At 42.0% G+C, this 25,517-nt stretch overlaps 1 protein-coding gene across 1 annotated transcript in view; it reads right to left on the reverse strand.

The window, feature by feature from the left end:
- Positions 1–25,096, reverse strand: part of DIP2B (disco interacting protein 2 homolog B) — a 69,879-nt gene extending 44,783 nt beyond the window's left edge. Inside the window, exon 1 of the mRNA XM_050914079.1 lies at positions 25,009–25,096. Coding sequence (XP_050770036.1) covers positions 25,009–25,096 — 88 coding nt within the window. The remainder of the gene's footprint in view (positions 1–25,008) is intronic.
- Positions 25,097–25,517: the final 421 nt, after the last annotated feature.

Below are 25,517 nucleotides of genomic sequence, written 5' to 3' on the forward strand. Positions count from 1 at the left end.
AATCCTGCTATGCTCAGACAATACTCCTCTTTCAACATCCTTGCTCCCCTTCCCCCCATGGAATGAGAACACTGAATCATTTACTGTCTAACAAAACCATAATTACTACAGTGGAGAAATTAAGGAAAATGATCACGTAGTGCACAGCATCTCCCCAACAAAGCCTCCAAACACTTGACTGTATCAAGCAAAAGATTCAAATTTGAAAGCAGTTTGTATGCATTTTTTAAAAAATGTTTGTATGCTTTTAAAAAAAAAAAAAGGTCGATGTTTCTAGCAGTTTATGCTAACAGAGAATCATGGAAATGCTTCTGGTATATCCATTAGCCCCAAAACACAGATAGCTACTCTATTTAACAGCAAATACTGTAATAAGATTATAACAAAAATAAGGAAATAAATTCTATTATCACCACTGCATCTGCTTTTCAGGTCTCACCCCTATAAATGACCTTGATGACTTTGCCTTCCTTGACTACTCCCCTGCTTGATCTCTAGGCACGTATGACAGGCAATGTCTCCTTGTAGTTTTATTCTCTCGAATTTGCTCTGAAAGAATACAACATAAAGCCTGGTTTTGCAGAGCTTGATTTTGGATTTCCTGTCCTTGACCAGAAGTAGACACCAAACTGGAGACACTGAAACCCAGAAGTGTAGCTGAAAGTCCAGAATGTTCTTTTGTCGCATGCCACTTCCAGATAAGGTCTTTCAAGTGTGTTTGGAAGCGTTAGGTGGCATGTTTCAGAAATACAAAATGGGGAAGGTATGCACTTTAGCACTTAACACTGTCTCAGTTATAGCCTAGGCAGAAAATAGGTATCAAACCAATCAGTTCAACACTTCAGTAAGAAATGTTGTCGCCACTCATTTATTTATTTTGCAGCTAGATATCGTCTTTCTTCCATTTCCTGGAGGACTGGCAACTTCTACACACCCCCATCCCCAATGGTTTTACCAAGGCTTAAAGCTAGGACGTCCTCAATTCCAGGCTTCAGCAACCCAAAAGACAGTATTTAAACCTTTTTTCTAAGGCTGTGTGTTCAGACAGACTATACCTGTTAAATGGTCTTGCACTCCTAACACTCTTTGGCTATAACTTCAGCACAAAAACTATGTTTGAAACAAGTTTAGACAATTGCCTCTTTCTGTTTGAGGCCAAATGATGATGCAGCTTCAAAGATTCTCTCCTCCTTCCTTCTGGTGAAGCTGTATATCAGGTTTCCTCCTTGAAGACAATACCAAGGTCTGCAAACTATATAGTCTTCCAGAAAAAAGTCACTTATTTCTTGAAAGAAATAAAGCCTTACTCACTCCATATGTCACCCCCACCCCCCCAAAAAAACAAAGCCAAAACCAAACAGTAAGAAAACAAACAGAACAGGTTTGTGCTTTGCAGTTTCCCTTTAACAGCACCATTCTGTTCCCATTAAGAACATGAATAGGCTCCTGAAAAAAACAGCAAGTCTTACAAAGCTGTGTTTGTTAAGCACAAGCATTATACTGCTACAGTTTCAGTACTAAAAGTTTCACAGACAGATCAGCTCCAGATTAATTTATACACACAGCACAAGTCTACTTGGCTCCAGCACTGCGGGGACTCTGTTCCACAGTTCCAAAAAACTTTTCTAAAGGCTTATGAATGTTGCTTTACCAAATTAAAACTATTTTAATCTCAACATTTATTATTTCAAAAGAATGCAGTTCAGGATTAGGTTTTGTGGCATGGTCTACCCTGCATACATGGTCGTTGCCAGACTGCCACACTGCAGAGGTCTGGGTCTGTGTCATTTAAGGTCACAAGGTGCACTTTACCACAAGTCATTTACTGTGTGCCTTAGGCCTTTTTAATTTTTTTGTTGTTTTACCTTTAAACAATAAATTCAACTACTGAAACTATACTGAAGAATCTCTTTAACTTACAACAGCATTTCAGAGTTTCAGATGATGCACTGTCCTCGATTCACCCGTCTGGGCCCATGTATTATGGGCAGTAATCTTAGATGCCATATGTGATGCATCACCAAACTGGGTGAGCTAAGGACAGAGTTCAGTTTTCTTTGTGTGCATGGGCAGGGGGTGACCAATGAAAAGGAGGTGCCACCAGATCAACTTCAGCCGAAGACCCTCCTTCCCCCCCCCCCCAAAAAAGACACATAGGGTAACTTATCATTACCAGTGCTGAAAATGGCACTATCCAGGGTCAGCAAAATGAGTTCTCAAAGGCTTTGCAAGACTGGGACACTGAAAAACACTTGGAAGCTTACCACTGTAAATAAAAGAGCCTCTTGTAGATGTACTACACTTTCGTTGATTCTTCTCTTTGCAGCAGACATGAGAACATTCTTACACGTGACTGTGTGCACGGTTTACACAGCATCAACGTGACCCTGGTATTCTCAGCAGTTACTTTCTTTAAAGGACTTCCCCAGGTAAGTTGCTCAAAGGACCATGAAGCCAAACTTCAAGCCACACCTCTAGTTCATTTGTATGTAAGAACTAAAAGGCCAGAAATACTTTGCCTTTCAGATCCTTACCTGTGACAAAAGGATGCATGATGCACTTGTGCATCAGCAACTCAAATCACGCTATCAAAGCGTGGGTAACATCTACCTTCACAAAAGGTAAAACGTTTCTAAAAAGGTTCAAAAAACTCTTGAAGATAACCCCTTAAAACCTTTAAATACATCACTAAATTATGTTAACCCTGATAACCCTATTAAATACAGGCTCTGCTCACTGCCTCTAACAAATATCTGCAAAATACAATCACTTAAGTCAACTTTATACAAGATATTATGTTGCAAAGTGCAGCCATATAAATTTTACACATTACCAATAAAACCAGCACATACACATAAATAGCTTAATCCCATACACAAATAACAAATCTTGCATGTAACCCCATCGGGGGGGGGGAGGCGGAATCTTTTAAATAGCTACAACTTGTCATGGGGAAAAAAAAAAAGCATTTTTCCCTTCTGAATGCTATAAAGGGCACAAAACCAAGGCTTTGTCACAAACAGGATTTTACAAGATCTATTCAAGAGAAACGTTTTCATCTATTTTTCATAAGTAGTCAATGAGAAGAATGTGGATTTAGATGTAGGAGCGCTTAACAGTGTTTATAATACTAGTCCTGCATCAGAACAATGCATTTAAATGAGTAGAAACAGAAAGTGTCACATACACGTATGCAAGAACTAGCTATACCCACAGTCTGAGCTGCGCAAAGCAAGACAACTCACAATGCATTTAAAAAACCCAGATGAAGCGATTCTGCCCTGAATAATACTCTTTTCTGACTAACCTCCTGTTCACAGACACTAGCAGAAATTCACATGTACTTAAACCTCAGCACAAACGCACAGACCTAGCCCTCTACCGCTAGACTGGAAACAAAAGTTTCCCAGGAAATGACTAAACTTTATGCAAGAGTAACAACCCTGTGATTCAGCACTTATTCAGTAGGTAGGTACATCCTTGTCTTCCTTAAGGTAGAAACTGAATTATTAGAACAGTGAGTGCTGATAACCTTCTCCTAGGAGTTGTCCATCCAGCCCAACTACAAAAGATTACACACACGTAAACCCTTTGCCTACTCCAAACAGTATGCACTTTCTCCACAAGATAGACCAGCGTGGACAGATGATTTTCCAAGTCAAGCCTGGTTTTAGCCCAGGAATAAAAATAAAAACATGCAGGCACCCAAAGAGAACTCTGTATCTTGCTGCAAAATACTTAAGACGCACGTAGGTAGCCACCCACAATTAGAAAGCCAAATGATATCTTCCCTTGGGTTTACCACAACCTGCAGTAAACAGCATTCCGTGATGGTCTGGGGTTCTGACAAATGTAGTGATTGATTAAAGTCAGATGTACAAAGCTTCTACCCCACCCGCAGCCATCGGTGACATCACAGTTTCCAGTCCGAGGTATTCAATGAAACCAGACAGTCCCTGGCATTTATTCTGCACCTCGGTTCCAGGGGAGGACGGGCCCTCGCCAGGGCTGTTTTCCTCTCAGCTCTCTTGCACAAAAACCTGATCATATTTTTGCAGCCTTTTGTTCAGCAGCAAACGTGGCCACACAAAAACATCAGAATATTACCACAGTGGATCCACCTGGGATAAGATTAAAATAGACGTTACTATGGGTTTTAATCCTGTGTGCAATTCCTATTGCCTACCCTTTCATGGCTCTCGGATGCCAGTATTTAATAATTCTCTTGAAACAGGCTTCAATTTTTCTAACATAAGCTAACTGCCACAGGTACTTCTTGCTGGTAAGTCTCCTCCAAATCTGACACCATAGCAACACCTTGCCAAACCATCCAGAAAAGCAGTTTGGGTATGCAGCCCATTTCAGTCCAACTGTACCTGAAGTTACTTTTCGTAATTAAAGTCTAGATTCTTGAGTGAGATGCAAGAATGGGAGAAGAAAGAAGTTAAGAGCAATTATTCCCCTATCTATTGATCAAACAGCGCTGCTTACACAAAGTATTCAGGCATGGAAATGCAACTCTGACCTTCCCTTAAACACAGTGTTAACAGAGCACTAACCTAGTTGGCATGTCATACTGCACGGTAGCACAGTAATTACCTATTTCCAGATGGGAAAACACTATTCCAAATCATAGTGCAATGAGTTCGATGATTATGCATGATGAAACAAAGAAAGAGATCTTGATGAAAGCATGAGCACTTAAAAGATCACTCCCCAAATAAAAATCAACTAAAAAAAAAAAAAAAAAATCAATCGCAGGAATGAATTTTTCAAAGCTAAAGAGGTGACATCTATCGTGACATGTTTTCCCACATGCCTCCTACCCTGGTTTTCCCAAAGAGGCAGTACCAAGTGTGTGTTCGTAAGGATGTCACTCCCATTTCACAGAAAAAAGCAGCAGAGAAAGTGATGGCTGCTCAAGAGAGCAAAACATGTTGTTTTTCCCAAAGCACTGAAATCTGAAACACAAACCACAGTCCTTTTACAGCATTTACAAGTGCTTACTCTAGGATAGTTACTATTAAACAGTATTAGTCACCATAGTAGGACTCCACTACTTAAAGTTAAAGCAATACAATTATTAATCTTTTACCCAGCCTCAAATTAGCGTGCAACACTAGTAATTTGACTTGCGGAAACTCCCACCAAATTCCAGAAGCGTACCTGACAAAAAGACAGCAGGCAGACTCAGTGAGCAGCTATGAAACTGTTCTTCGTTTTGCCATTCACTTCTTTTAAGCCTGACTAGTGGGAACCAAAGCACTCTGTTCAATAATCTTAAATCTGCTCTGCACATGGTAATTTTAAATAACCCCACCTCCATCTCAAACACAGTTCTACAAAACCAGAGCTACATTCAAGCTAATGGGAGGCTGCCTCACGGAGCGATGCTTGCTGCGTACAAGCCCAGGAGTCTGTACAGCCTCCTCTATGCAGAGACCAGACCATCTTTTCTGGATTGAAGAGTACGACCCATTCAAGTTGGTTACAAGCTTGGGAAACCAGATTTAAATAGAAAGAGCAGAAGAAAAATGCACTGTGCAGCATGGCACAAGAAGCAGATTTCAGGCCCTGAGCTCAGTACGGGCTGTGTTAAGCTTTCAGTTATGTTTACATCAGCAACCGTGGCTTCTTGAGGAATTTCACTGCTAAGGAAACCATGTTGGCATGTCACCAGCAAGCCTAAGAAAACCCATTATTCTGTCAGCTGCAATGCTCTTTACAAGAAAGATCATGCAAGGAGCGACTTCTGTTCAGGGCTCTTTCGGCATGCTAAAGGAGTCAATGTCTGCTTCAGAAGCACTTTGTTCAGAAGCTGGATAGCAGGATGTTGTAAGATCCTTCTTATGTGAAAGACTAAGCTGCGTGGAAGATCAAAATAATGAGCAAAATGTACTATAGCAGCAAACATGAGAACCCTCGTAGCACAGCTCAACAATCCAGCTGTATGTTGCAAATCCACCACAAAGTTACCGAACTTAGCTACTTCAATGGAAAATACGCACCTCTTCCAGCACACCAATTCCTCCTTTCTAATTCTGCACACTAATAGCTCTTTAAAGAAAACAGCATACAATTTTTGGTACAAAATGGCCCTTGCTCTGTCTGCCTTTAAGTAGAAAAACCATGCTATTATCATAAAGAGAAGGAACGGTCAATCTCAACTTGCTGGCCCTGTTATGCAGGATATCGCAACATCAGGTATTTCTGTCATTCCAAAATGGCAAGATCCTAACATATGTATTCTTCTTGCCTTGTATCAGTACGTCACCACTGGCATAATATATTTTCACAAAACTGTGAGGACAAATATCCTTTCTACGCTGACATCAGTGGACCTTGAACCTAAACAAACAGGCTTAAAAGTAAGAAAGATCTTACTCAACAAGCTATCTCCAAAACCACAATTACTACTTACGGTGAATTTTCCTACTGTGGCCTCTCTAAGGGTGCAGTATCTCCTTTTCCAATTTAAATAAACTGAATTCTCAGATGTCTTACTTGTAGAGGGAAGGAAGTATGGAGAAATCAGTAGGATTATTTAAGAGCACACAAGTCAGCAACTTGACAAAAAGAATGCAAACAAAATGAACAAAAGAGCTTACAGAAAAAGATACTGCAGTTACAGATGTGATTTAGTTTGAAAACTTAAGTCTTTGACAGGAAATTAACACAGGAATTATTTACAATACAATATGCTTCCAAAATACTGTGTGTTTATTACAAAAATAGTCACTGCATCCTTGTCAAAAAGCTGTTTCTGAGATCACATTTTCTTGTCAAACATTCAGATAATCAAACTGTACATGAGAAAACTTCTATCTTGTTAATTTTTCATTAGTGAAAAATAAAGCAGAAGATAACAGCAGAGTAATCGCAACAAATGACTCCAAAACACCTTGCTTGAAATTCTCAGTGAGTGGGGAATTGAGGCTCTCAATAAAACAAAAAACAGAGGATGACACAAAGCTTTGGACAATCGCTGCTTTGTTCACACAATACAATCTCTGCAGCAGTCTAGATAGAGAGGCTGAGAAAATATCTCATCTGAATTCCTCCCTAGCCCCAGTCTACCTAGGCCAGTGTTTCTGTAAAGCTGCTGTAGTATTCCAAATTGCTCAGAAAATCTGACAGCGCTCCACTCCTCTCTGAAAGGTAAGCTCTTCTCATTACAGCAGGCATCCTCTCAACAGGCCAATGACAAGTTCTGGCGTGGTCTGATCTACACACAAAAGTAACTCCCTTCTGGAAAAGCAAAGCTATCACCATGAGACAGATTAAAGCCTAATAATCTCACTGACAGAAGCCTCGTGAAGAACAAATTGGACAGCTTCCAACAACACTGTCTCCACTTTAGAGGACTGCAAAATAGGGACTGGCCCTAACACAATACGTATGACACTTGTAATATTAATGAGTCAGCCCTCTAAATACACACAAGAGCTGAATATCAATGAAAAAGGAAGCATGTTTTACATCTGGCACCTGGCATATCAGAACAGCAAGCAAATACTGCTTTCCTGGATAAGCAAACACGTAAATACATTACTCTCCAAATTGTTCTATTTGATTTTGACGCTTCTGCACTCTGTTCCCATGAAGGCCAGAGACATTTGATACAGTGGAAATAAACTCATTGTGGTTTATTTATAATAAAAAGGGAAGAAAAACAAACATGTTTCTCTAGAAATGACACAGCTTTCAGCAGGTAAATGAAAAACTCCTGTTGGTAAATTCGGCATTAAAGTATCAAAAGACAGAGTTAGCTGTAAACAAATTCTTTTAAACAACAGATCGACTCACCCAGCAAACACTAGCCAACTGGAAAGAAACATTAACTGGTAAACAAAAATGGCCTCTGCCAGAGGCCAGAATGCTGACTGCATTTCCCCTTTGTTGTTTCCATCTTGAATCACGAACAGCAGATTTCAGGAGGCTCAAAGTGGGACTTGGTCACAGCTCAGAGGGCTGTCAGCTGAAAAGCATAAACTCCTGTGCAGGCATAATCAAGAACTCAGTGAGCACAATGCAAAACAGCTATGAGCTTGTGTACTGAAGGCAGCTGCGCAGTCAGAGTGAGAAAAACCAATCAGTCTCTAAACTGGTTCCAAATGTTTTTCAGGCCAAACTACCTCAATGCACTGAAAGGCAACCTACCTGCACCAGATCTGCCCTCATGTCCTGCGCTCTTCACTTGAACAAAATATCTTGAATTTGGAAGAGAAGAAACTTTCTGTCTAGTAACAGGTAAAAGTTTCATGGCTTATTTGCACTAACAAGCTGCCATCTCTCCAAGATCAAATTTATCATAAAAATGGGTCAAAAATTATGAAATATCATTTATATAAACTTCTAAACACATAACAGCAGTGTAAATAACCACACTTCAGCCCTAACCAAGTGAAAGCTGAACACTTCCTTGTCACCAGAACACCCATGCTGGCACTACCTGCTTGCATGAAAGCAACACAAGGCTCGAGCTGAGAACGGAACGATTTCTGTCATGGCAAAATCACTCTGAGATTCAGAAGTCCAGCATCAGTGCCTCGCTATGTATGAAGCGGAGCGAGAGAACAAGCAGTGGCAGAGTGCATGCCACTGAGGGTTTCTTTGAAACCTGCTACTGCCCACACAGCACAGCTGACTGCATCCATGTTTTTCACTGGAAAGTGACAATACAGACTGGTCTTTATGGGCAAGAAGTATTACTTGGATGTGATACAGGATTTGCTTGGCTAGACTCTAGCTGGAGAAAAGGAAAAAGTGCTGGATCTATTTTATGGTTAAGTTTATGGCAAAGTTACTTACAGAACAGGACGAGCTTCTTAAGAGTATTTCAGTCATAAATCAAAACAAATAAAACGACTTTCCATATTGTAAGTTAATCAGAACGCTCTCTCAAGTTGTCCTCACATACACTACCACAGGGAAGAAAGCCTGACAAATCTGCTAAAAGCTTTAAAAAGCCTAAATTAAATATTAATATTCTGAAAATGATGAAGCCAGCACAAAAACACAAGTCTCCTTTGCCACTCCAGTTCTGCACAGCCCAGAGCAAGAGATGAAAGATTTCTTGCAAACAGTGATGCCTAGATGCAATTATGAATAAAACAGGAAAAAAACCCAGGCTATAGCCGTAAAGGTTGGGAACTGCAAGCTGTCTGAAAAACCAACCACCAGCAAAACGTATTCACAGTAAACTAGTAACAACAGTTAATTGTTACAACGCCAGCTAATGAAAAGCAGAGACAAAAGGTTATCAATAGTGCATTGGCCTCACAGTTACATTTAGCATGATGAGAAAAACTTGTGCTGAAGATGAAGTTAGAATCACTCCCTTCGAAGTCCCGCTTTTGATGCACGCGCATGTTCAGAACGCTCATCATCGACAGGACAAGGGGTAATGGCTTTAAATTGAAAGAGGGTAGATTTAGATTAGATGTAAGGAAGAAATTCTTCACTATGAGGGTGGTGAGGCACTGGAACAGGTTGCTGGAGAAGCTGTGGATGGCCCATCCCTGGAAGTGTTCAAGGCCAGGGTGGATGGGGCTTTGAGCCACCTGGTCTAGTGGAAGGTGTCCCTGCCCATGGCAGGGGGGGTTGGAACTACATGATCTTTAAGCTTCCTTCCAACTCAAATCATTCCATGATTCTATGATCTTCAAGCTAGGTACTTGGAGAGACAAGCTCATTAAAAGGAATATATTCAACTTCACTTCAGAATTGTGCTTTGACTCTAACTAACCTCATGACAGAAATCTCCATGAAGCAGAAGTACTGGTAGCGCTCCCTTACAGTAGTTTAGGGTTGGTTGGTTTTGCTAGTTAGGTATTTTGTTGAGATGTTCCCTTACCTTTCAGTTACTTAACAGAGAACTATCCCCCATTCCCTCCAATTTAAGGATGTTTGGTTGGTCATGTCTTAATAGCAACCCAGAATGACTTGCCAAAAGCTCCCAAAAATCTTTTAATTGAATGATGACATCAATTACCTAATTTTAAGGAGATCATATTTTAATTTTTCATTCTGCAATAAATTTAAAGCAAAGGTGACTCTGCATTTTCTCTTAGCAATAGCCAATCTGCCTCAAAGGTGTAAGCAGAATTACTTTAAATAACAAACTAATCTTTATTGCTTTATTTCCCATTAGCACTTAATTCTAACACTATTAGCCTGTTTTTATTACGATGCAAAAAAACATGTAAGCCCTCCAACTTACTCATCTAAAACAGAAGCCCAAGACTTCGAGCTCTCTGGTTCTCGCATGAAAAAAAACCTGAAGTGCTAATTAGGCATGGACAGAGCAAAATTTAAGAATATACAACTCTAAAATGTCCAGAAAAATACCAAAGAGGTCTCCGATTCCACATCATGCCTGTTGAAAAAAAAACACGATGGAAGCCACAAATGAATGGAGGTGCATAGGGCAACTGCAGATGTTTGGCAAAGCTGCTGCTTCAGCTCCACAGTATGACCTTGGCAAAGTTATCTGACGTCCATGACCTAATTCCACCTCTATTTTGGCTGGTAAAGAAGGCAGGGACTTTCCAGGCCTCTCCCTCTAACTCAGTAACTGCAGGAGTCCTACCTCTTCTAAAACCTGGAAATCCTACAGAATACTGTGCTCTACCTATCCAAAGATCATCCTAATTGTAGTCTTGCTCCGCTGGCTTACAACCCATTCCAGTATCCATGCTCTCTACTGTCTTGCTCCAGCATGATTCATTATCCCTCTCCAGTCTATTCTGCATCATTCTAGACATTAGTTTACTTCCTCCTTGGTCACACAATCTTACGTTAATATAAGATCCTCCACCATACCACATGCTAACTTCCCCAGCCTTACCACTGAAGAGATGAGAATTTAACATTCCCTTTCGTTTCCGCATTTCTGCTATAGATGACAACATAAAAAGTACTTGTATATGAACCATCTGTTACTATGTCTAATGGAGCCATAATCACTAGATATCAACCATCTCAAAGAACACTAAAATGTTTATAAAACCAGTGTGTCAATGTAATAATATTAATAGGGAGATGCCTGTATCTTTTTGATAAAATATTATAGTCACAGCAGGCTTTGCGTTCAACTACAAGTATAATGGCCTTTTTATAGCAATCTGAAGCACCACAGACAGTACTACACAATTTAGGGGGATGGGGGGTGGGAAGCAGGAAGGGCTAAGGACGTGTTGACAGCAATAATTTAAGACAAGATATTCTGCCAAGAAAGAGAAACTAAAGAATTAAAGTCCAAATAGAAAGCTTGCAATTAAGCAAAAACTCTGAAAAAGGAGGACTGTAGACAACAGGCATTGGTTTGGATTGCTGCCCTCCAATTTGTTCAGTAAGACTTGTCTGCTGACTCCATATGTTTCACATAAGTAAAATTCGTGCCATGCTACGTAATAGTCTCCTAAGAGAAACGATGATGCTTGGGAAATAAAGCAACCACTTCTCTTCAATATCCCTTGTACAATAGGATCATTTCTTCTTAAGCATTGGGCATTCTAGAAGCGCAACACAGTACTGTACAAAAAATATAGAAACAAAATTAATTCCTTGGGGTATCCCAGCTTGGATCTTCCTACCAAATACAATGCTGACCTGCCTTTTCAGTGACAGCCAATCTGGAGCATCCATAAAAAACACCTTGTAGGCTGTGGTACCTCAGACTCTATTCCAGAAACTCTGGAGAGATGCTCCCTCTCGCCCTACCTAATTCTGCTGAAGGAAGACACAACAAAATTTCTCCTGAAACCCCAAAGTCACACTCAGGTAGCTACCATCTCCATAAAAATACACAACCACACAGAAGCCACAAACGCAGGATGTGCTCACAACCTGACACCTTCATCACAGTTCTCTGAAGCACGATACCTGTATCCATTGTGCTGTGCACGGATATGACTGAATATTTCACGTTAAAGCTCTAAAAGGAAAAAAAAACCCAACCTAGCCCAGAAATGCCGTCTGCAGAAGTCAACCACTCAACTACCCAGACAGCACTGTACCTAGCAGTCCTGAAGAGACTGGCATAACAGCTATAAATCACTCCAAAATCTTCTTTTCTTGCAGAGGAAAGGGAAATGGCAGAGCAGCGCAGATTTGAGAGTGAAAGTGTGCCCATTTCTAATTTGCTTGGTTGCACTGGTTTAAAACTGGCATTTATTTTGATACTTGAGTTTGTCTCTCCTTTTTATTTCAGCACAGAGCAAGTTGAGAATGAGGAATTTATCATATGGAGAAACCAGTCATCAGAGAGGCAGACACCTTTCCCAGAGGTAACGCAGCAGAGCCTGACCACTGGAGACATCTCCTTCCTTGTGATCAGAATGAAGTCACATACGGGCTCTGAGCAGTTCAGTAAGAGACCGGTTTTGCAAGCGTTCTTGTGCAGAAAATACTTTCCTCATGGTTTAGTTTCAACAGATGGGTTAAGTGCTATACTGGCAGACCCACAGGATGAAAATCCTGAGAATGAAGCACAAGATCCTAGCATTCAAACACAACCACCAAGGCCTAAAAAAGCTAATGTAGACTGACATGCAAAAGTGTGGAATCATTTCCATGCGGCTGCCTTCATCTTCTTTACATATGAGGCCAAGAAAGCCCCTGGGGCTGTACTAGTGCCTAAATGGGCGCAGGTTTGCTTTAGTCTCTAACAAAGGCTTTAAGCAATTGGCAAGCTGCCCTAGCCTAGCTGCCTTCTTCCTTTTCATATGTACTTCCATCCATAGATAACGCAGGGTGGCTTTGAATTTGCACCCTGCACAATCAGAGGTAAAGGATATCACAGGAAACCCAAGTCAGCTTTTCCCCTCCATGAGGTAACTCCCTGGAACAACCAGCACAGTCTTTTTCATTTACGTATCTAACAGTATGTAACACTTAAATAGCAGACAATATGTTCAAAGCTCAAACATTAACTGGTTTAGTGAGTTAAGACAAGAGATGCTGTCTGCAACTGCTTGGGGCAGAATGTGCTGAAGGAGCAGAAATCTACCTTTCAACTAGGAATCTATGAAACAGCTTCAAACAATCCCTTTAAAACGTGGAAACAGTCCAACCACTGCTAGCTTACTCCAATGTGACAATAACTCTTGGAGACTTTTTGTCACATTTCACCCACAGAAAGTCTAAGCTATTCTTAAATAGCTATTCTTGATAGCAGAATGACAGAAAAAACCAGCTCTTAGATCTCCCAGATCTCTCCACTTCACTAGTTCCTTTCATTCTTCCTTTCTTGGACTATTCTGCAGGCCATCCTCTCATGACGTCAAGTATTCAACAGCAATACTGTTAATTTTTTTAAGCCTGTCAGCTCCTCAATCCAGATCCCAGGACAGACCCATGAGCAGCTGTACCAGCACAACCGAGAGGCTGTCACTTTGCGTGGCAAGAGCAATAGAAAGTAGCAAACGCGCTCTAAGCTGTGCTGTCGCCAGATCTTTCATAACCTGAAGCCAAACTCAATTCTAATAGAAGACTATTTACTCCTTCCCCAGTTCTCCATGCCAAGTCTTTCCTTTTATCCTTCTGCCCAAATAGTTCTGTCTCTGCTGGAAGAGGAGTGTGCCTGCAGTGCTGTACAACATGTCTGTGTCTTTCACATCATTTTATTGTTCACAGGAAGGTATTCTGTAATTCTAAACAAGAGAGCATAAGAAGTAATTATTTTCCTAAGAGAAGAGGCCAAGCTATGGCATCCTGCATGGCATGGAGAACTCTGACACCATCATCTACTTTACTTCGTGCCCCCCTCTCCTGTTGCTTTGCTGAACCCATTTAAATCTCTAGAATGTGAAAAAAAGGAAGTGTCACCTTTGCTACACACTCAGGGCAGATGAGAGTGAGCCTCCCTAAATAAGCCCCTGAAGAGCTCCCACTACATGAACCTTTATTTCTATTTGGCTTTCCCCATCAGGTTCAACACAAACTACCTTCGCATCCCAGGGAAATGAATGGGTTGAATATCATGAGCTGTCACACTGCAACACTGATAAACCGAGAAGGATTACTGCAGGTAAGCGTGCATAAGACAAATCTCTACAACTCTTTTGAGCCAGAGGATCACATTTCATAGGCCACATACGAAGCCCAAAGGAGAGCAGTCAGTACAAAAGAACAATGCAAAGCAAATGGTACATGTTTGGACAAGAACCAAAAAACAAACCCTAACCTCTGTTGAAAACCCCTTGGAATTAGTGACAGCCACACTTAACAGACGAGGATTCAGGTCCCCCTTTACGGGAGCTACAACAGAAGAATTAGAATCAGAGGAGGGAGGGAGAAGAAGGGTCCAAATTTTCATTTTTCTTTAAGTCTCATCTGAAAAATAGCTTTGTCCAGATTTATGAAAAATCAGCTTATCCACCATGAAAGAGGGAAGAAAGAGACACATGCTATGAGGTAAGTAATTACCTAGTAAGACACATGACAGTAATCATAACACATCAAGTATGATTTTGCTAGATCCAAATGCTTTTCTTTATGGCTTCCATGCTATAACCAGATACTACTAGAAGTGTTTTACCAAAGCTTTGTACAATGAACAATGTTTCGATACACAAAAGCCAAAGGGTAATTACATCTTCCTGTTTGCTGTTCTAGCCAGACTTTTTTTTTAAAGGCCTACTGCAAAAAGAATTGCCTTGAAAGCCTTCCAAGGCAACACCAACTCCAAGGTTTTGTATTTTTCTGATTTTGGGGAAATATGAGAGCAAATTAACTATGCTCTAGCACAGGCATCCGTGCCTCTGGTAAAAATTACTAAAACAATGTTCGTAAGTCTTTAATGGCGACTAGCCCTACACAATTTTTACATGCTGCAATTTTAAAACAGGACTTAACAAGTAAAGTGTATCAAACACAGGAATAACTAAACAGAAGAGCAATGTTTGTTCAAGGTTTCTAGGTGCGGCTGCAGCCAAGACATAATAGGATTATTTATATCTGACTCATTTGCTTTGTCTTCATCCATGATTCTCCCTGTTTGGGACTCAATAATTGACTTTTTTCTGCACCACAGGACTTCTTAAATTCAGGATATTTTCAAGAACTTGAGACTTTAAAGCAAAGAGGAGAAATTCCACAAATACAGTTGGTTTATATCAATATGAGTTCAACCAAAACATACTATCACTGTCACAGCTAAACTTCAGATTACCTGAACATGCAGAAGAACATGCAAACTCCCAGCACACTGTACAGACATCCACTCACTAGTTATCAGACTGTGTATTTCAAAGCCTCTTCCTTTGTAAGTGATAACGTACCCTCATCTATGGAGCAGAGGGCTGAGTGTCAAAAGAAATCAGATCTGCGCCTGGCTCTGCTGCTGGTTTGTGCGACTGAGCAGCTCACCTCACCTCTGTGCATCTCAGCTTCCTGTCTGTGAACTGAAAATAACAATACTTCCCCCTTTTCACTGTAGCAACTTCCAATCCAAAATTGCGTAAGTATGGAGGGTTTCACTCCAATTACAATAAGAATTGTTCTTTTTTTTAAATCCACAAGGGATCACTTAAAGTTTCTGCCCTAAGAATAAACACAGGTCTCACTCTCAAAAAACACTTACATGAGCACTTTACTATTATGAGATCTACTTTTTGCTAACACGAGACAGGCTGCAGTCTTGTGTTGTTCAGTATTTTTTTTCAGGATTGCCACAAAAGCTTAAAAAAACCTGTATCAAAATAATTTATAATTTGGTTACCTACAAATGTTTTCACTGCTCATGAAATGAAGTAGATGGTTCAGTATTTTTTTAAGAAACAAAGCTTACATTCCTAAAAGTTTAATCAATTGCCCTCTCCAGTTTGCCAAAGTTCACAGCTTTACAAAATGCAGAGCTGAGGCGCCTCTGCTCTCCAAGACGGAAAAGAGTAAGGTGCTAAGAGGTGAGAGTATCTTGAGCCAACACTGCTGCCAAAGGCTTTGTTATGAAACCAGGGCTGTAGTTCTTGAGGACACACCATAGGAATATACATGCTTTTCTCCAGCTTAGAGACACAATACGGAGTTATCTGAAGCAAACTTTTCAGCAACACCCTTCTCCTTTCACATACACAAACAGCACTGCAAGAAGCCCTGCATTTAGCCAACCAAATGCCATCAGTACCTTGCTAGAACCACCCCCCCCATGGGACATGTAACGATCTTTTTTTTTTTTTTTTTTTAATGCCAGAAATGGAACACCTTTAATAGGCATTTTCCGCTTATATTCAATTGAGAAAAAAAAAAAAGGAAAGACAGCATAGTTTAATAAGCTGCAGATCTGTTTATTCCTCTACCGCAACCACTGAGGATCAAGGACCTTTTATCTCCTGCTCAGATCACCTGACTCCGCTCTCCATCGCATGGTGAATAATCACAGGCTGGAATTTGCCATGTCACTTCCCAGCTCTTCGGAGTAACTCTCCTTCTCCTTACCACAGTGACAATGCACATTGTGAGCAGGAATGTCAGCTGCTGCTATGCAGCACAAAACCATGCTAGCTACACATCTTGCCTTCTTGACGGAAAGGCAAAGAGTGACCTTTTACAACTGTTTGTTAACTTTGCTCATACCTCTTTCTAGAAAGTAAGCAGAAAACTTCAAAGCCTCTTTCCCCTCCTCAGGGTTGCTTTTGGCTGGTCAGCTTATCTATGTGATCATTGTTTCAGAGAAGCACACAAAGCTTCCACAGTGGGTAATTACAGTGAAAGGTGATGATGAAGACGCAACCACTAGGCAAAGAAAACAGTCTTATCAGGACATCCATACTGACATACATGCGTTCACTGCTGTTCTCAGTGAGCAAATGACAGTATTCCCAAAAAAGGTGCTTCATATTGAAATGGCTCTTCATGTGAAAGATTAATCAGCACTCTAAATGAAGAGTTGATGCATTAAAAATATTGTTGGGACAGCAGGCAACACAAACCCTTCTTTAACACGTCCTCATCTGACTATCCTTTCTGGAACGGTGGCTGTGCAGCTACAGAATGAAGTCACACATAGGGACAGGACCTGAAACCAAATCTTTCAGCTCTCAATCTGGTGCTTTACCTGCTGTATCATTCCCACTTTAGATCACATCCTTCCAATTTATGGCCAACGAAATGCCCCGTCACAACTTATCTTGTTTGTACATTCCCAACCTAGCACTTCTGTAATCTCAGACACAGCACAGCTCAACACCCCACCCAGTCACCCACAGTCCATCCTTGCGGCAACTACAGCAATGGCTCATATGGAAAATTATTAGTGGGAAAATACTTATTCTTAGCTTCCTGTAATGAAATTCAGCAGCTCAGAAGGAGGAGCTGGAAGTACCACATGACAATCAATTCCCAACAGAACAGCCGGTTTTGTCTGTACTACGGAGATGCGTGTGGCTGCAATAACAGCGGTGTCTTCCCTCTGTGCAGGGGAGCTCTATCAGGAGAGGCAGGGATAAAGCAGAACTTCCTCCAGCCAGTCACCTACGCTGCTCTCAGAGAAATTTATTATAAAATTCTATTAGAGGCACACCAACGTTGCTATTCCTAAATAAATTTCCTTAATGCAAAGTGAGCTACAATCTAGAAATACATGCACTAACGCCTCCTCTTTGCAATTTACGCTTTATTTCCAGTAATATGACAGTTTAGTTTTCAAACTCCTTTAGGACTAAGGTACAGGAACAACATCCCTGTTAAAAGCGAAAGACAGGAAAAACATCCCAAACAATCCCTTTCCACCGCTGCACTTTAGACCTGATGTTTGACATTAGTCCTGATCCCAGAGGCAAAATGGGAGTGCTTTATCCACTAAGTCAACCAGCTCCCACGGCTATAGCCATCCTAAATGGAATGCATTATTCCTGCATTAAAACATATGTTTTTCAAGGCAGCTAGCCATCCGGCTGTTCTGAGAGAGATTACAGAAGACCTAATTTTATCAGGCAGGGATACAATTCTCCTGGTTGTTTTTGCTCCCTAGGGACACGGAGCTGGTGAAAGCAGGTTGCCTGACTGCTGGGGAACAATTCTGAGAGGCTCCGTTGCTGATCACTGAGGCAGTAACTCACATCCTGGGTTCACAAAATATATTAATGTATGCCCTGTAGGCTCTGCGGGCTCCCATCCCCATGGAATTCAGACCAGAAAGACCTAGTTTGTATCAGCAATTCTCAAGTCAACAAGAAGTAGAAAAAGTTTATGTTGGCAAAGAAGTGCTAAAACTTTAAGCAAGTTTTTTTTTCTTTTAATCAGCTTAAGTTACACTAAATAAAACAAGGTGTCTGCTCACAAGAGCAGCAAGGAAAGTTAAGTTACTATTACGCTGACTATCTTTGGTATAAACATAATCTCTCCTGCCTGTGTTTATTCTAAGTAGTGTTTCAGAAACTCTCAGCTTTGAAGTTTGAAAAAAATGCAAGCTGATAGAAATAGGCATTTTACTCAAAAAACATCCAGGCAAGAGTAACAACCCAGCACTGGTAAACATTATTCAGAATGAGAAATACAGGTGTGAGGCTTTTCCCAAGACTTTTCATCAAAATGTAATGGGAAAATTCATGTAGCAGATGGAATGCTGCTGCCTGCAGAGCATCCGTTAGCTATAAATCACTGTTTCCTCACACATGGTGCAAATTTAAGAGTCTTCCATTCAAATTAATAGAATGAGACATCCTGGCCTGATGACTCTTCCCTGATTTCATAAGCTCTAAGAAAAATTTTGGATTGAATCAACCTCAACAGAGGAATGCTTCAATTCCTCTCTCTATTAATCCAGGTCCAAAAAGCAGCTGAGCAACTCACTAAGAGGTTCAGGAAATGCTTTTTATAACTTTGAGACATACAGTTTAAAGAAAACCATTTTAAGAAATTATCTGAACACTCTATTTGAAACAAATGAAAACAGGATACTATTCAGCTTCTGCTTGTACCTCTGGGACTTCTTACCATTAGTTCACTCTTTGGCTTCTGAAACTTGCCACTGAATAAACACGATAAATCCAATGAATAGAAAGCTTCATGACAAAAACTAATCAGATAGAGGGAATCAGGAAGGAACCCATCACCCTTTCCACAACATTACCAATGAACTAGAAACACGAGGGGTCCTCTGCATGCATACTTTCCTATGGAGCTCCAAGTATCGTCTAGTTAGATGCACGTTTGAAAGACCAGCAAGCGAGCTCCATGCAGTTATGCTACCATCCATCACATTTACTACTTAATATTTCATGCTACAGAATTTAAAATAGAAAACTGAAGATCAGTTATCTAGGACACCAGAAAAAGAACACCAAATGCGACTTTAGTGCAGATGTGTCAGGGTAACAGGTCTGATTAACACTTCCAGCCTAAGTATCCAGCTGAAACTGCAAATATCACCCATACTAGAAGTAGTAAGAATCATAAAAGACAAACCAGGAATCACTGCTACCAGATGTCCCCTCCACCCAACTGAGGAAAACTGGTTCTAACTCTAGCAAAGCTTCAGAGAAGCAATCAGGGAGGAGGTGGAGGACTCTCTTTAAAGCCTCTAATTTCCTCCTCTCCCCAAGGCAAAGGGTCAGAGCTGCAGCTTTTAAAAATAGCCCCAAACTTGCTCCTAATTTCCTAAATATAAAAGGGACAACACAAAAATATGCACATTCTTTAACTCTCCTGGTTATTCTTTATTATACCAGCCTGGATGCTCCAAAACCCTTCCTTTTCTTCACCATATTTACATGCTTCAATCATGTACCAACAGCAAAATCGACTCCCACTCACAGAAGCCAAAATATTTCTTTCAATATTTGCGTTTAACTCACTCTCTCCAAGCCATTAATCATTTAAATCATTCTGCTTTGACCATCTGCATAGTATAAATTTGTGATCATCTTATGGACCTTCCGTTTGATGCACTGGTGCCAGATTTGTTACTTTGCTCCTCTTGATCATGACTTGAGCTGTATTTCCTTTTCCTGTGAGGCACAGACATTGCAAGGAACCCATGCACCACCATGCTTGCATCACTTTTTCCTGGGTTGTAAGGCTTAAGAAAATACAGCATCATCTGAAGTGAAGGCTCTTATCAGAATCTTTGTAAAGCCAAACAAGGCAGGAATGATCATCTCGGAATTTGCGTAAACAGCTCCCTATGACATGCTCCAAAAGGCTTTTTATGCATTTCAAAGCACTGCCTCAGAACTGTACCTTTGTTGGCTGCATACAGAAAGACTGTGTCAAAGCCATACACAGATTTCTCAGCAGATTTGGTACCCACCAGCTGTCAGTCCTGCAGGTAAATTAAGGAAGCAACATAAAAGCTTTCCCATTACTAGTTTTGCCTAATGCAAGACTTGTGGGTGAGATGCTGCATAAATGCACAAAAACCACCTGTAAGTCCTGCTAGCTACAAGACAATCAAATCCGACTTGCTTATGTTCATAAGCTCTTATTCAACCTTTTCTGTGCTATAGCCACAGTTCCCCTCTGAATAGCAGGGAAGAAACTGAAGTGAAACCTTTCTGCTCACTCTGCAAAATCCACATAGCCAGTCCTTAGTCGGACAATTACTTCCTTTGACTCTAATTTATTTAAATTCTGTGCTTCAGCTACTTAATCTATAAAAAAGATCCTCACCTACTTTGATAGGCACCTGGCAATCAAAGAATGAAAACTGAAACGCACAATTTTTGAAAGAACAGAAAAATACCATGATTCCATAGGAAATTTTCAAGCCAAACAAAATAAAGACTCTACCCACTTGCTTGAGTCAACATGTTTTCTTCCAGTAAGGTTCTATCCTATTTGGCTGGCCTTCAGTCCTGGGTTTCAACTGTTTTGCTGATACTACTTTTTCCACGCATGCCACCATCCTTGCTATTTCTTCAGCTTCTGAAAATCCTAATACAAAGCTTTCCTCTGCAGACAGAGCCTCAATTCTTCAGTAAGAGACAATCAGCTTTAAAAGGAACAAACACAGGTGCATGAAGCCATTCACAGAAACACCCACACAAAATCACAAACCAGACAGCCGAATGTATGTTTAACTAGAAAAGTAAACAGAAACCAGCTCCTTCTGTACGTGAAGCAAGAGCAATGATATGATAACCCTGTCACACAAGCCAGAAGTGACTGAATTTATGTTCAAGGCCTGAACTGCTAACAGGGGAATTCCTCGTTACTGCTAGGTGGAGTTCCCCCCTCCCCTTACCTCATACTTTCATAGATATCACAAGCTGAAGTTCACTCCACTAACATCCCTTTACTAGTTAAAAACATCAGACAAGACAGAAACCATAGTCAAACAAAAACCAGCAGCCAAATAAGCTCTTTATGAGCATGCTTAACCCTCTCAGAGACAAGCTGGCCCATACAGTGCAGCCTGGGAGACAGCTGTCCTACTTTCAAAGCAAAAGCTCTCATCGCACCACCATCTATGTTGTACCAAGAGAACAAACTTTACCACACAAGCAGTACAATAGGCCCATCACGTGTACTGTATAAAACAAATCCACTGAACGTGCTTAATTAGAACCTTTGAATCTGGCTATTCCAGAGTTTCTCAGCTCTATTAACATAGCTGTGATGAGGTGAACGTGAGAGGAGCTGCTTGAAAATTTCACCCAAAGTATAAGAGCACCTAGACATCCCCAAGCTGAGTGCTGAAGTGCTTTAATACTAACATTTTCAGCTGAATATGGGATGAATTCAGACATTTACCTTGTTCTGTGAACTCATCAGCGCACACTACAAACATTTTAAGAAACAGCATCATATAGCAGATACAAAGTCACCTTCACACACAGCTGCAGTTCAACCCCAAAGGCATAAAACTGAGCTCCCGTACTTACAGAAACGTGAAAACGGGGGTAAAAGTCTTCTTTAAAGTTAATATCCCTGGCACTTCTACTCATGAAAAAGAAACAGATGCAAATACAAAGACAGCCCTTCCCATCATTAGTGATGCATAATGTGGGTGTTACTGACAGATGAAGAAAAGCACTAGAAAGAAAAAAAACCCCAAAAGTCAGAAAAGAAGGAAAACATGAGTAATGAGCAGGTTCCAGGTTTCACACAGTTCTATAACCCAATTCACTGCTTATATACAGTTATTGTTATTTTAAAATTTTTACTTAGAGGCAGCAACACTGATCCCTTCTGCAAGGGAATGAGATGCCTCCGTAAAGTGTGATGTTTAAGACTTGGGTATAATGTACTTCACGTTGACAGAAGACAACTGAATTCTTATCTACACTTAGAAATAAATGAGTTAGACTCAAAGCAATCACTGAGGCCAAATAAAGACACACAATAAAAGACTAAAAAAACCAATTCAATTTCTGTTGATTAATAAACAATTACTGTTTCCTGAAACACATTCCACTATTTTGCTCAGGCATTTTAAGTGTACTCAGGAATGGGACTACTGTTACTTCCATGCTGACCACAAGGCTCAGTAAGGAATAATCCAGGGATAGCAGAGGTATAATTAGTCCTGTTGCTCTGTCCGCACAGATTGTTCCTGAAGAAAGTCTCATTGCTCATCATTGCAAACTATGATTTCTATTTTAAGCATACATCAAACTAATCCTGCTCCACTTTGCATCCTACTTGCTGACACAGCATCTTTCACAAGCATAATGCCAGATAAGATTTTAATACTGTATTTCCCCCATATTGTTATAAATTCTCTACATTGTGGTGGTTAATGGTAACGCAGCCCTGCGTACAGCTCACTGCGAGGCTCAGCACACAACTTGTTTATGCTCCTAGCCTGCAGTCCCCTGCATCTGAAGCCATCTTCCAAACAGCGCTCAGGTACTCCCCACTGTAAGATCACACATCAAGGACAGAGCCATCTCCCAGTTCCTGCTGTCAGGGACCCCAGGCTACTTGTATGAACTCACTGCAGATGCAGTTCCTCTCCTGTTCCAAAAGCGAGGTGTTCTTATCCAGAAAACCTGACACAAACATTTACACAGTAAACAGTCAAGCCTAGAGACAAATAAAGCTGCAGCAAGGGGGTGGGCAAAAAAGGATCAAGTGTTCTTATCTGAGCAACAACTAAACAGTTAAAGCCATTTTTAATAAAATGCTTCTATTCAATATTGTTTACTATAAACAATCCATAGTTATATTCAGTTGAACAATGCACACATACACCTCAAAATCTTCACGCTTAAGCTTCAAACTAGGGCGTATTTTTCAAGAACTACACAATGACATTACCTCGCTGACTCACTCGGCTCCTTTACAGGTCAGATCTCAGTTATCTCAGCAACAAGATACCGTGACATATGTTTCCAAGAGCTTGGGGACACAGTCACACAAAATTCTTTGTACTCATGTTTTTTTGATAGAAAAAGTGATTTGCACAAACAAATCCATAATATGCATATTAAGAAATCTGAGTATTAAATTCACAAAGGGGCAGTGAATTTAATATTCAGAGAATTACTTACATAACATAGAAAACTTCACTCTATAGCACTGAAGTTTAAGCTATTTGAGAAGCTTGTTAAAGATTAGCATGATGTCACAGCCAGCCATTCTAGCAAAAGGATTTAATTTTTTTTAAAGTTTGCAGTACTATATATTAAAGGGTCAAACTATAATGGGCTTTTAGTATCACAAGAAACAAGTTTGCTTAAAACATTCAGTAAATTCTTAGAAAACATTAAAAATTATTTCATGTTACATTTTGAGCAACATGAATGTTCTTCAATTCTTTGTTATCATGGAGTACCCAAAACTAAACACCAGATAGCATTATCACTTTAGTTAAATGTTTACAGAAAGTGTATCTGAAAAATATTTGACAAAAAAAAAACCAAACCCAGCTAACATTAAAAGTTTAACTACAAACAAGTTTGTTAAGAAAGCACTACCATGGCCTTTTCATCTGGCAAAATATCGAGCACCCTATACCAGCGTGGGCAGTGGGGGCTGACAGCACCCAGCTCAGTAAATGAATTCCTAATCTTCAAAAGAGTAAATAGGCCTCCTTTACACACCGCATGTTCTGGGACAAAGTGACAGAGTAAAGAAAGATGTTACTGAAACTCGATTTTCCATAAGTTTTAATACTAGGAGATTATTGCAACCACACAGTAAGCCCTCCTGAGGAGCCACTGATCATGGCATCAAGTTCCGAACCCCGATGGAGGAAACTTAAAGATATGCAAAACAGAGCTACCTGCTCTGCAACCTTCACCCTCTACCTCAAACTCATCCCTCACCCTCCGGCTTCACAAGGGAACTTCACAACAAAGCTACAGCGAGAACAGCAGTTTAAGCACTAGGAAACAAAGACATACCCATGCAAAAAAGGAAACAAAAAAAAGCGCATGCTCTGTCCCGATTATGGCTACGCAAAAGAACTTATTCGGAAAGTGGAAAGAACACCGGGTACGTCTTCATTATGTATCCAAAGTTGTTCGCCTCCCCCACCCCAGGACCACTGGCTGTCCCCAGAGCCTCTCCCTCCCACCCCACATCCTTAGCTCAGAAACTACAGAAAAGAGGCCACAAGAAGAAACACCCTCCCGAGGGGGATCGCCTCCGACGAGCAAAGGGTCCCCCCCGGGATCAGGCAGGGGGGGCCCCCCCGCACACACGAAGCGCCCAGCACTCGTTCCCCCCCAGACACAACCCCACCCGCAGGCAGGGCCCTTCCTTCCCCCACACCGCCGGCCCCGGCCCCCGCACACACGGGCCCCCTCACACACGCACCCCCGAGCCTCATTCACCGCCCCCCTCATTCCCGGCCTCCTCACACGGAGCCTCTCGAAGCCCCTCACACACATTCACACACACACACACGAGCCTCCCTCACAGCTCCCTCACACACCCCGGCCCTCGCCCCAGGCCTCCTCTCCCACCAAGCCTCACTCCTGCCGTCCCCCACCCCGGCCCCCTCACACGAAGGCTCCCCCCGCCCGGGCCGCGGGAGGCCGTGGCGGCCAGGCCGGCGCCCCGAGGGCAGGGCAGGGCAGGACAGGCGGGATCCCGGCGCGGCCCGGCGCTCCTCACCTTCGGAGAGCTCCAGCTCCAGCTCGGCCAGCTGCTCGCGGACCTCGCGGGGCAGCGAGGAGATGCCCGCGGCCGCCGGCTCGGCCATGGTCGGGCGGAGGGAAAGGAGAGGGGAAAGCAAGTCCGGCCGCCGGCTCGGCGCGGCTCCGGCTCAGCGCCGGGGGCTCCGGATCGCGGGCGCAGCGGGAGCGGCCGCCACCTCCGCCATGCTGAGCCCCAGCGCCGCCGTCACGTGACGGGGCGGTGCGCCCGCCGCGCCGCGCCTCACCGCCGCCGCGCGCCCCCCCGCGGCCCGGCCCCGCGCCGCAGCCCCGCCGCTCGCCTGGCGTCCCCCCCGCCGGCCCCGGCCCGCTCCCGAACGGACCGGAGCCGCTCCGGCGGCTGAGATCCGCTTCTCCACCGCCCGCAGCGATGCGGCACGGCCTTAGGGAGCCCTCCTGGGCGGGCCGAGGGCGGCGAGCGGGGTAGAGCCCCCTCAGAGGGACCACGAGCCCCCGCGCTCCCCTCAG

The sequence above is a fragment of the Gymnogyps californianus genome, unplaced genomic scaffold, assembly GCF_018139145.2.
Source record: "Gymnogyps californianus isolate 813 unplaced genomic scaffold, ASM1813914v2 HiC_scaffold_32, whole genome shotgun sequence".
Classification (NCBI taxonomy): domain Eukaryota; kingdom Metazoa; phylum Chordata; class Aves; order Accipitriformes; family Cathartidae; genus Gymnogyps; species Gymnogyps californianus.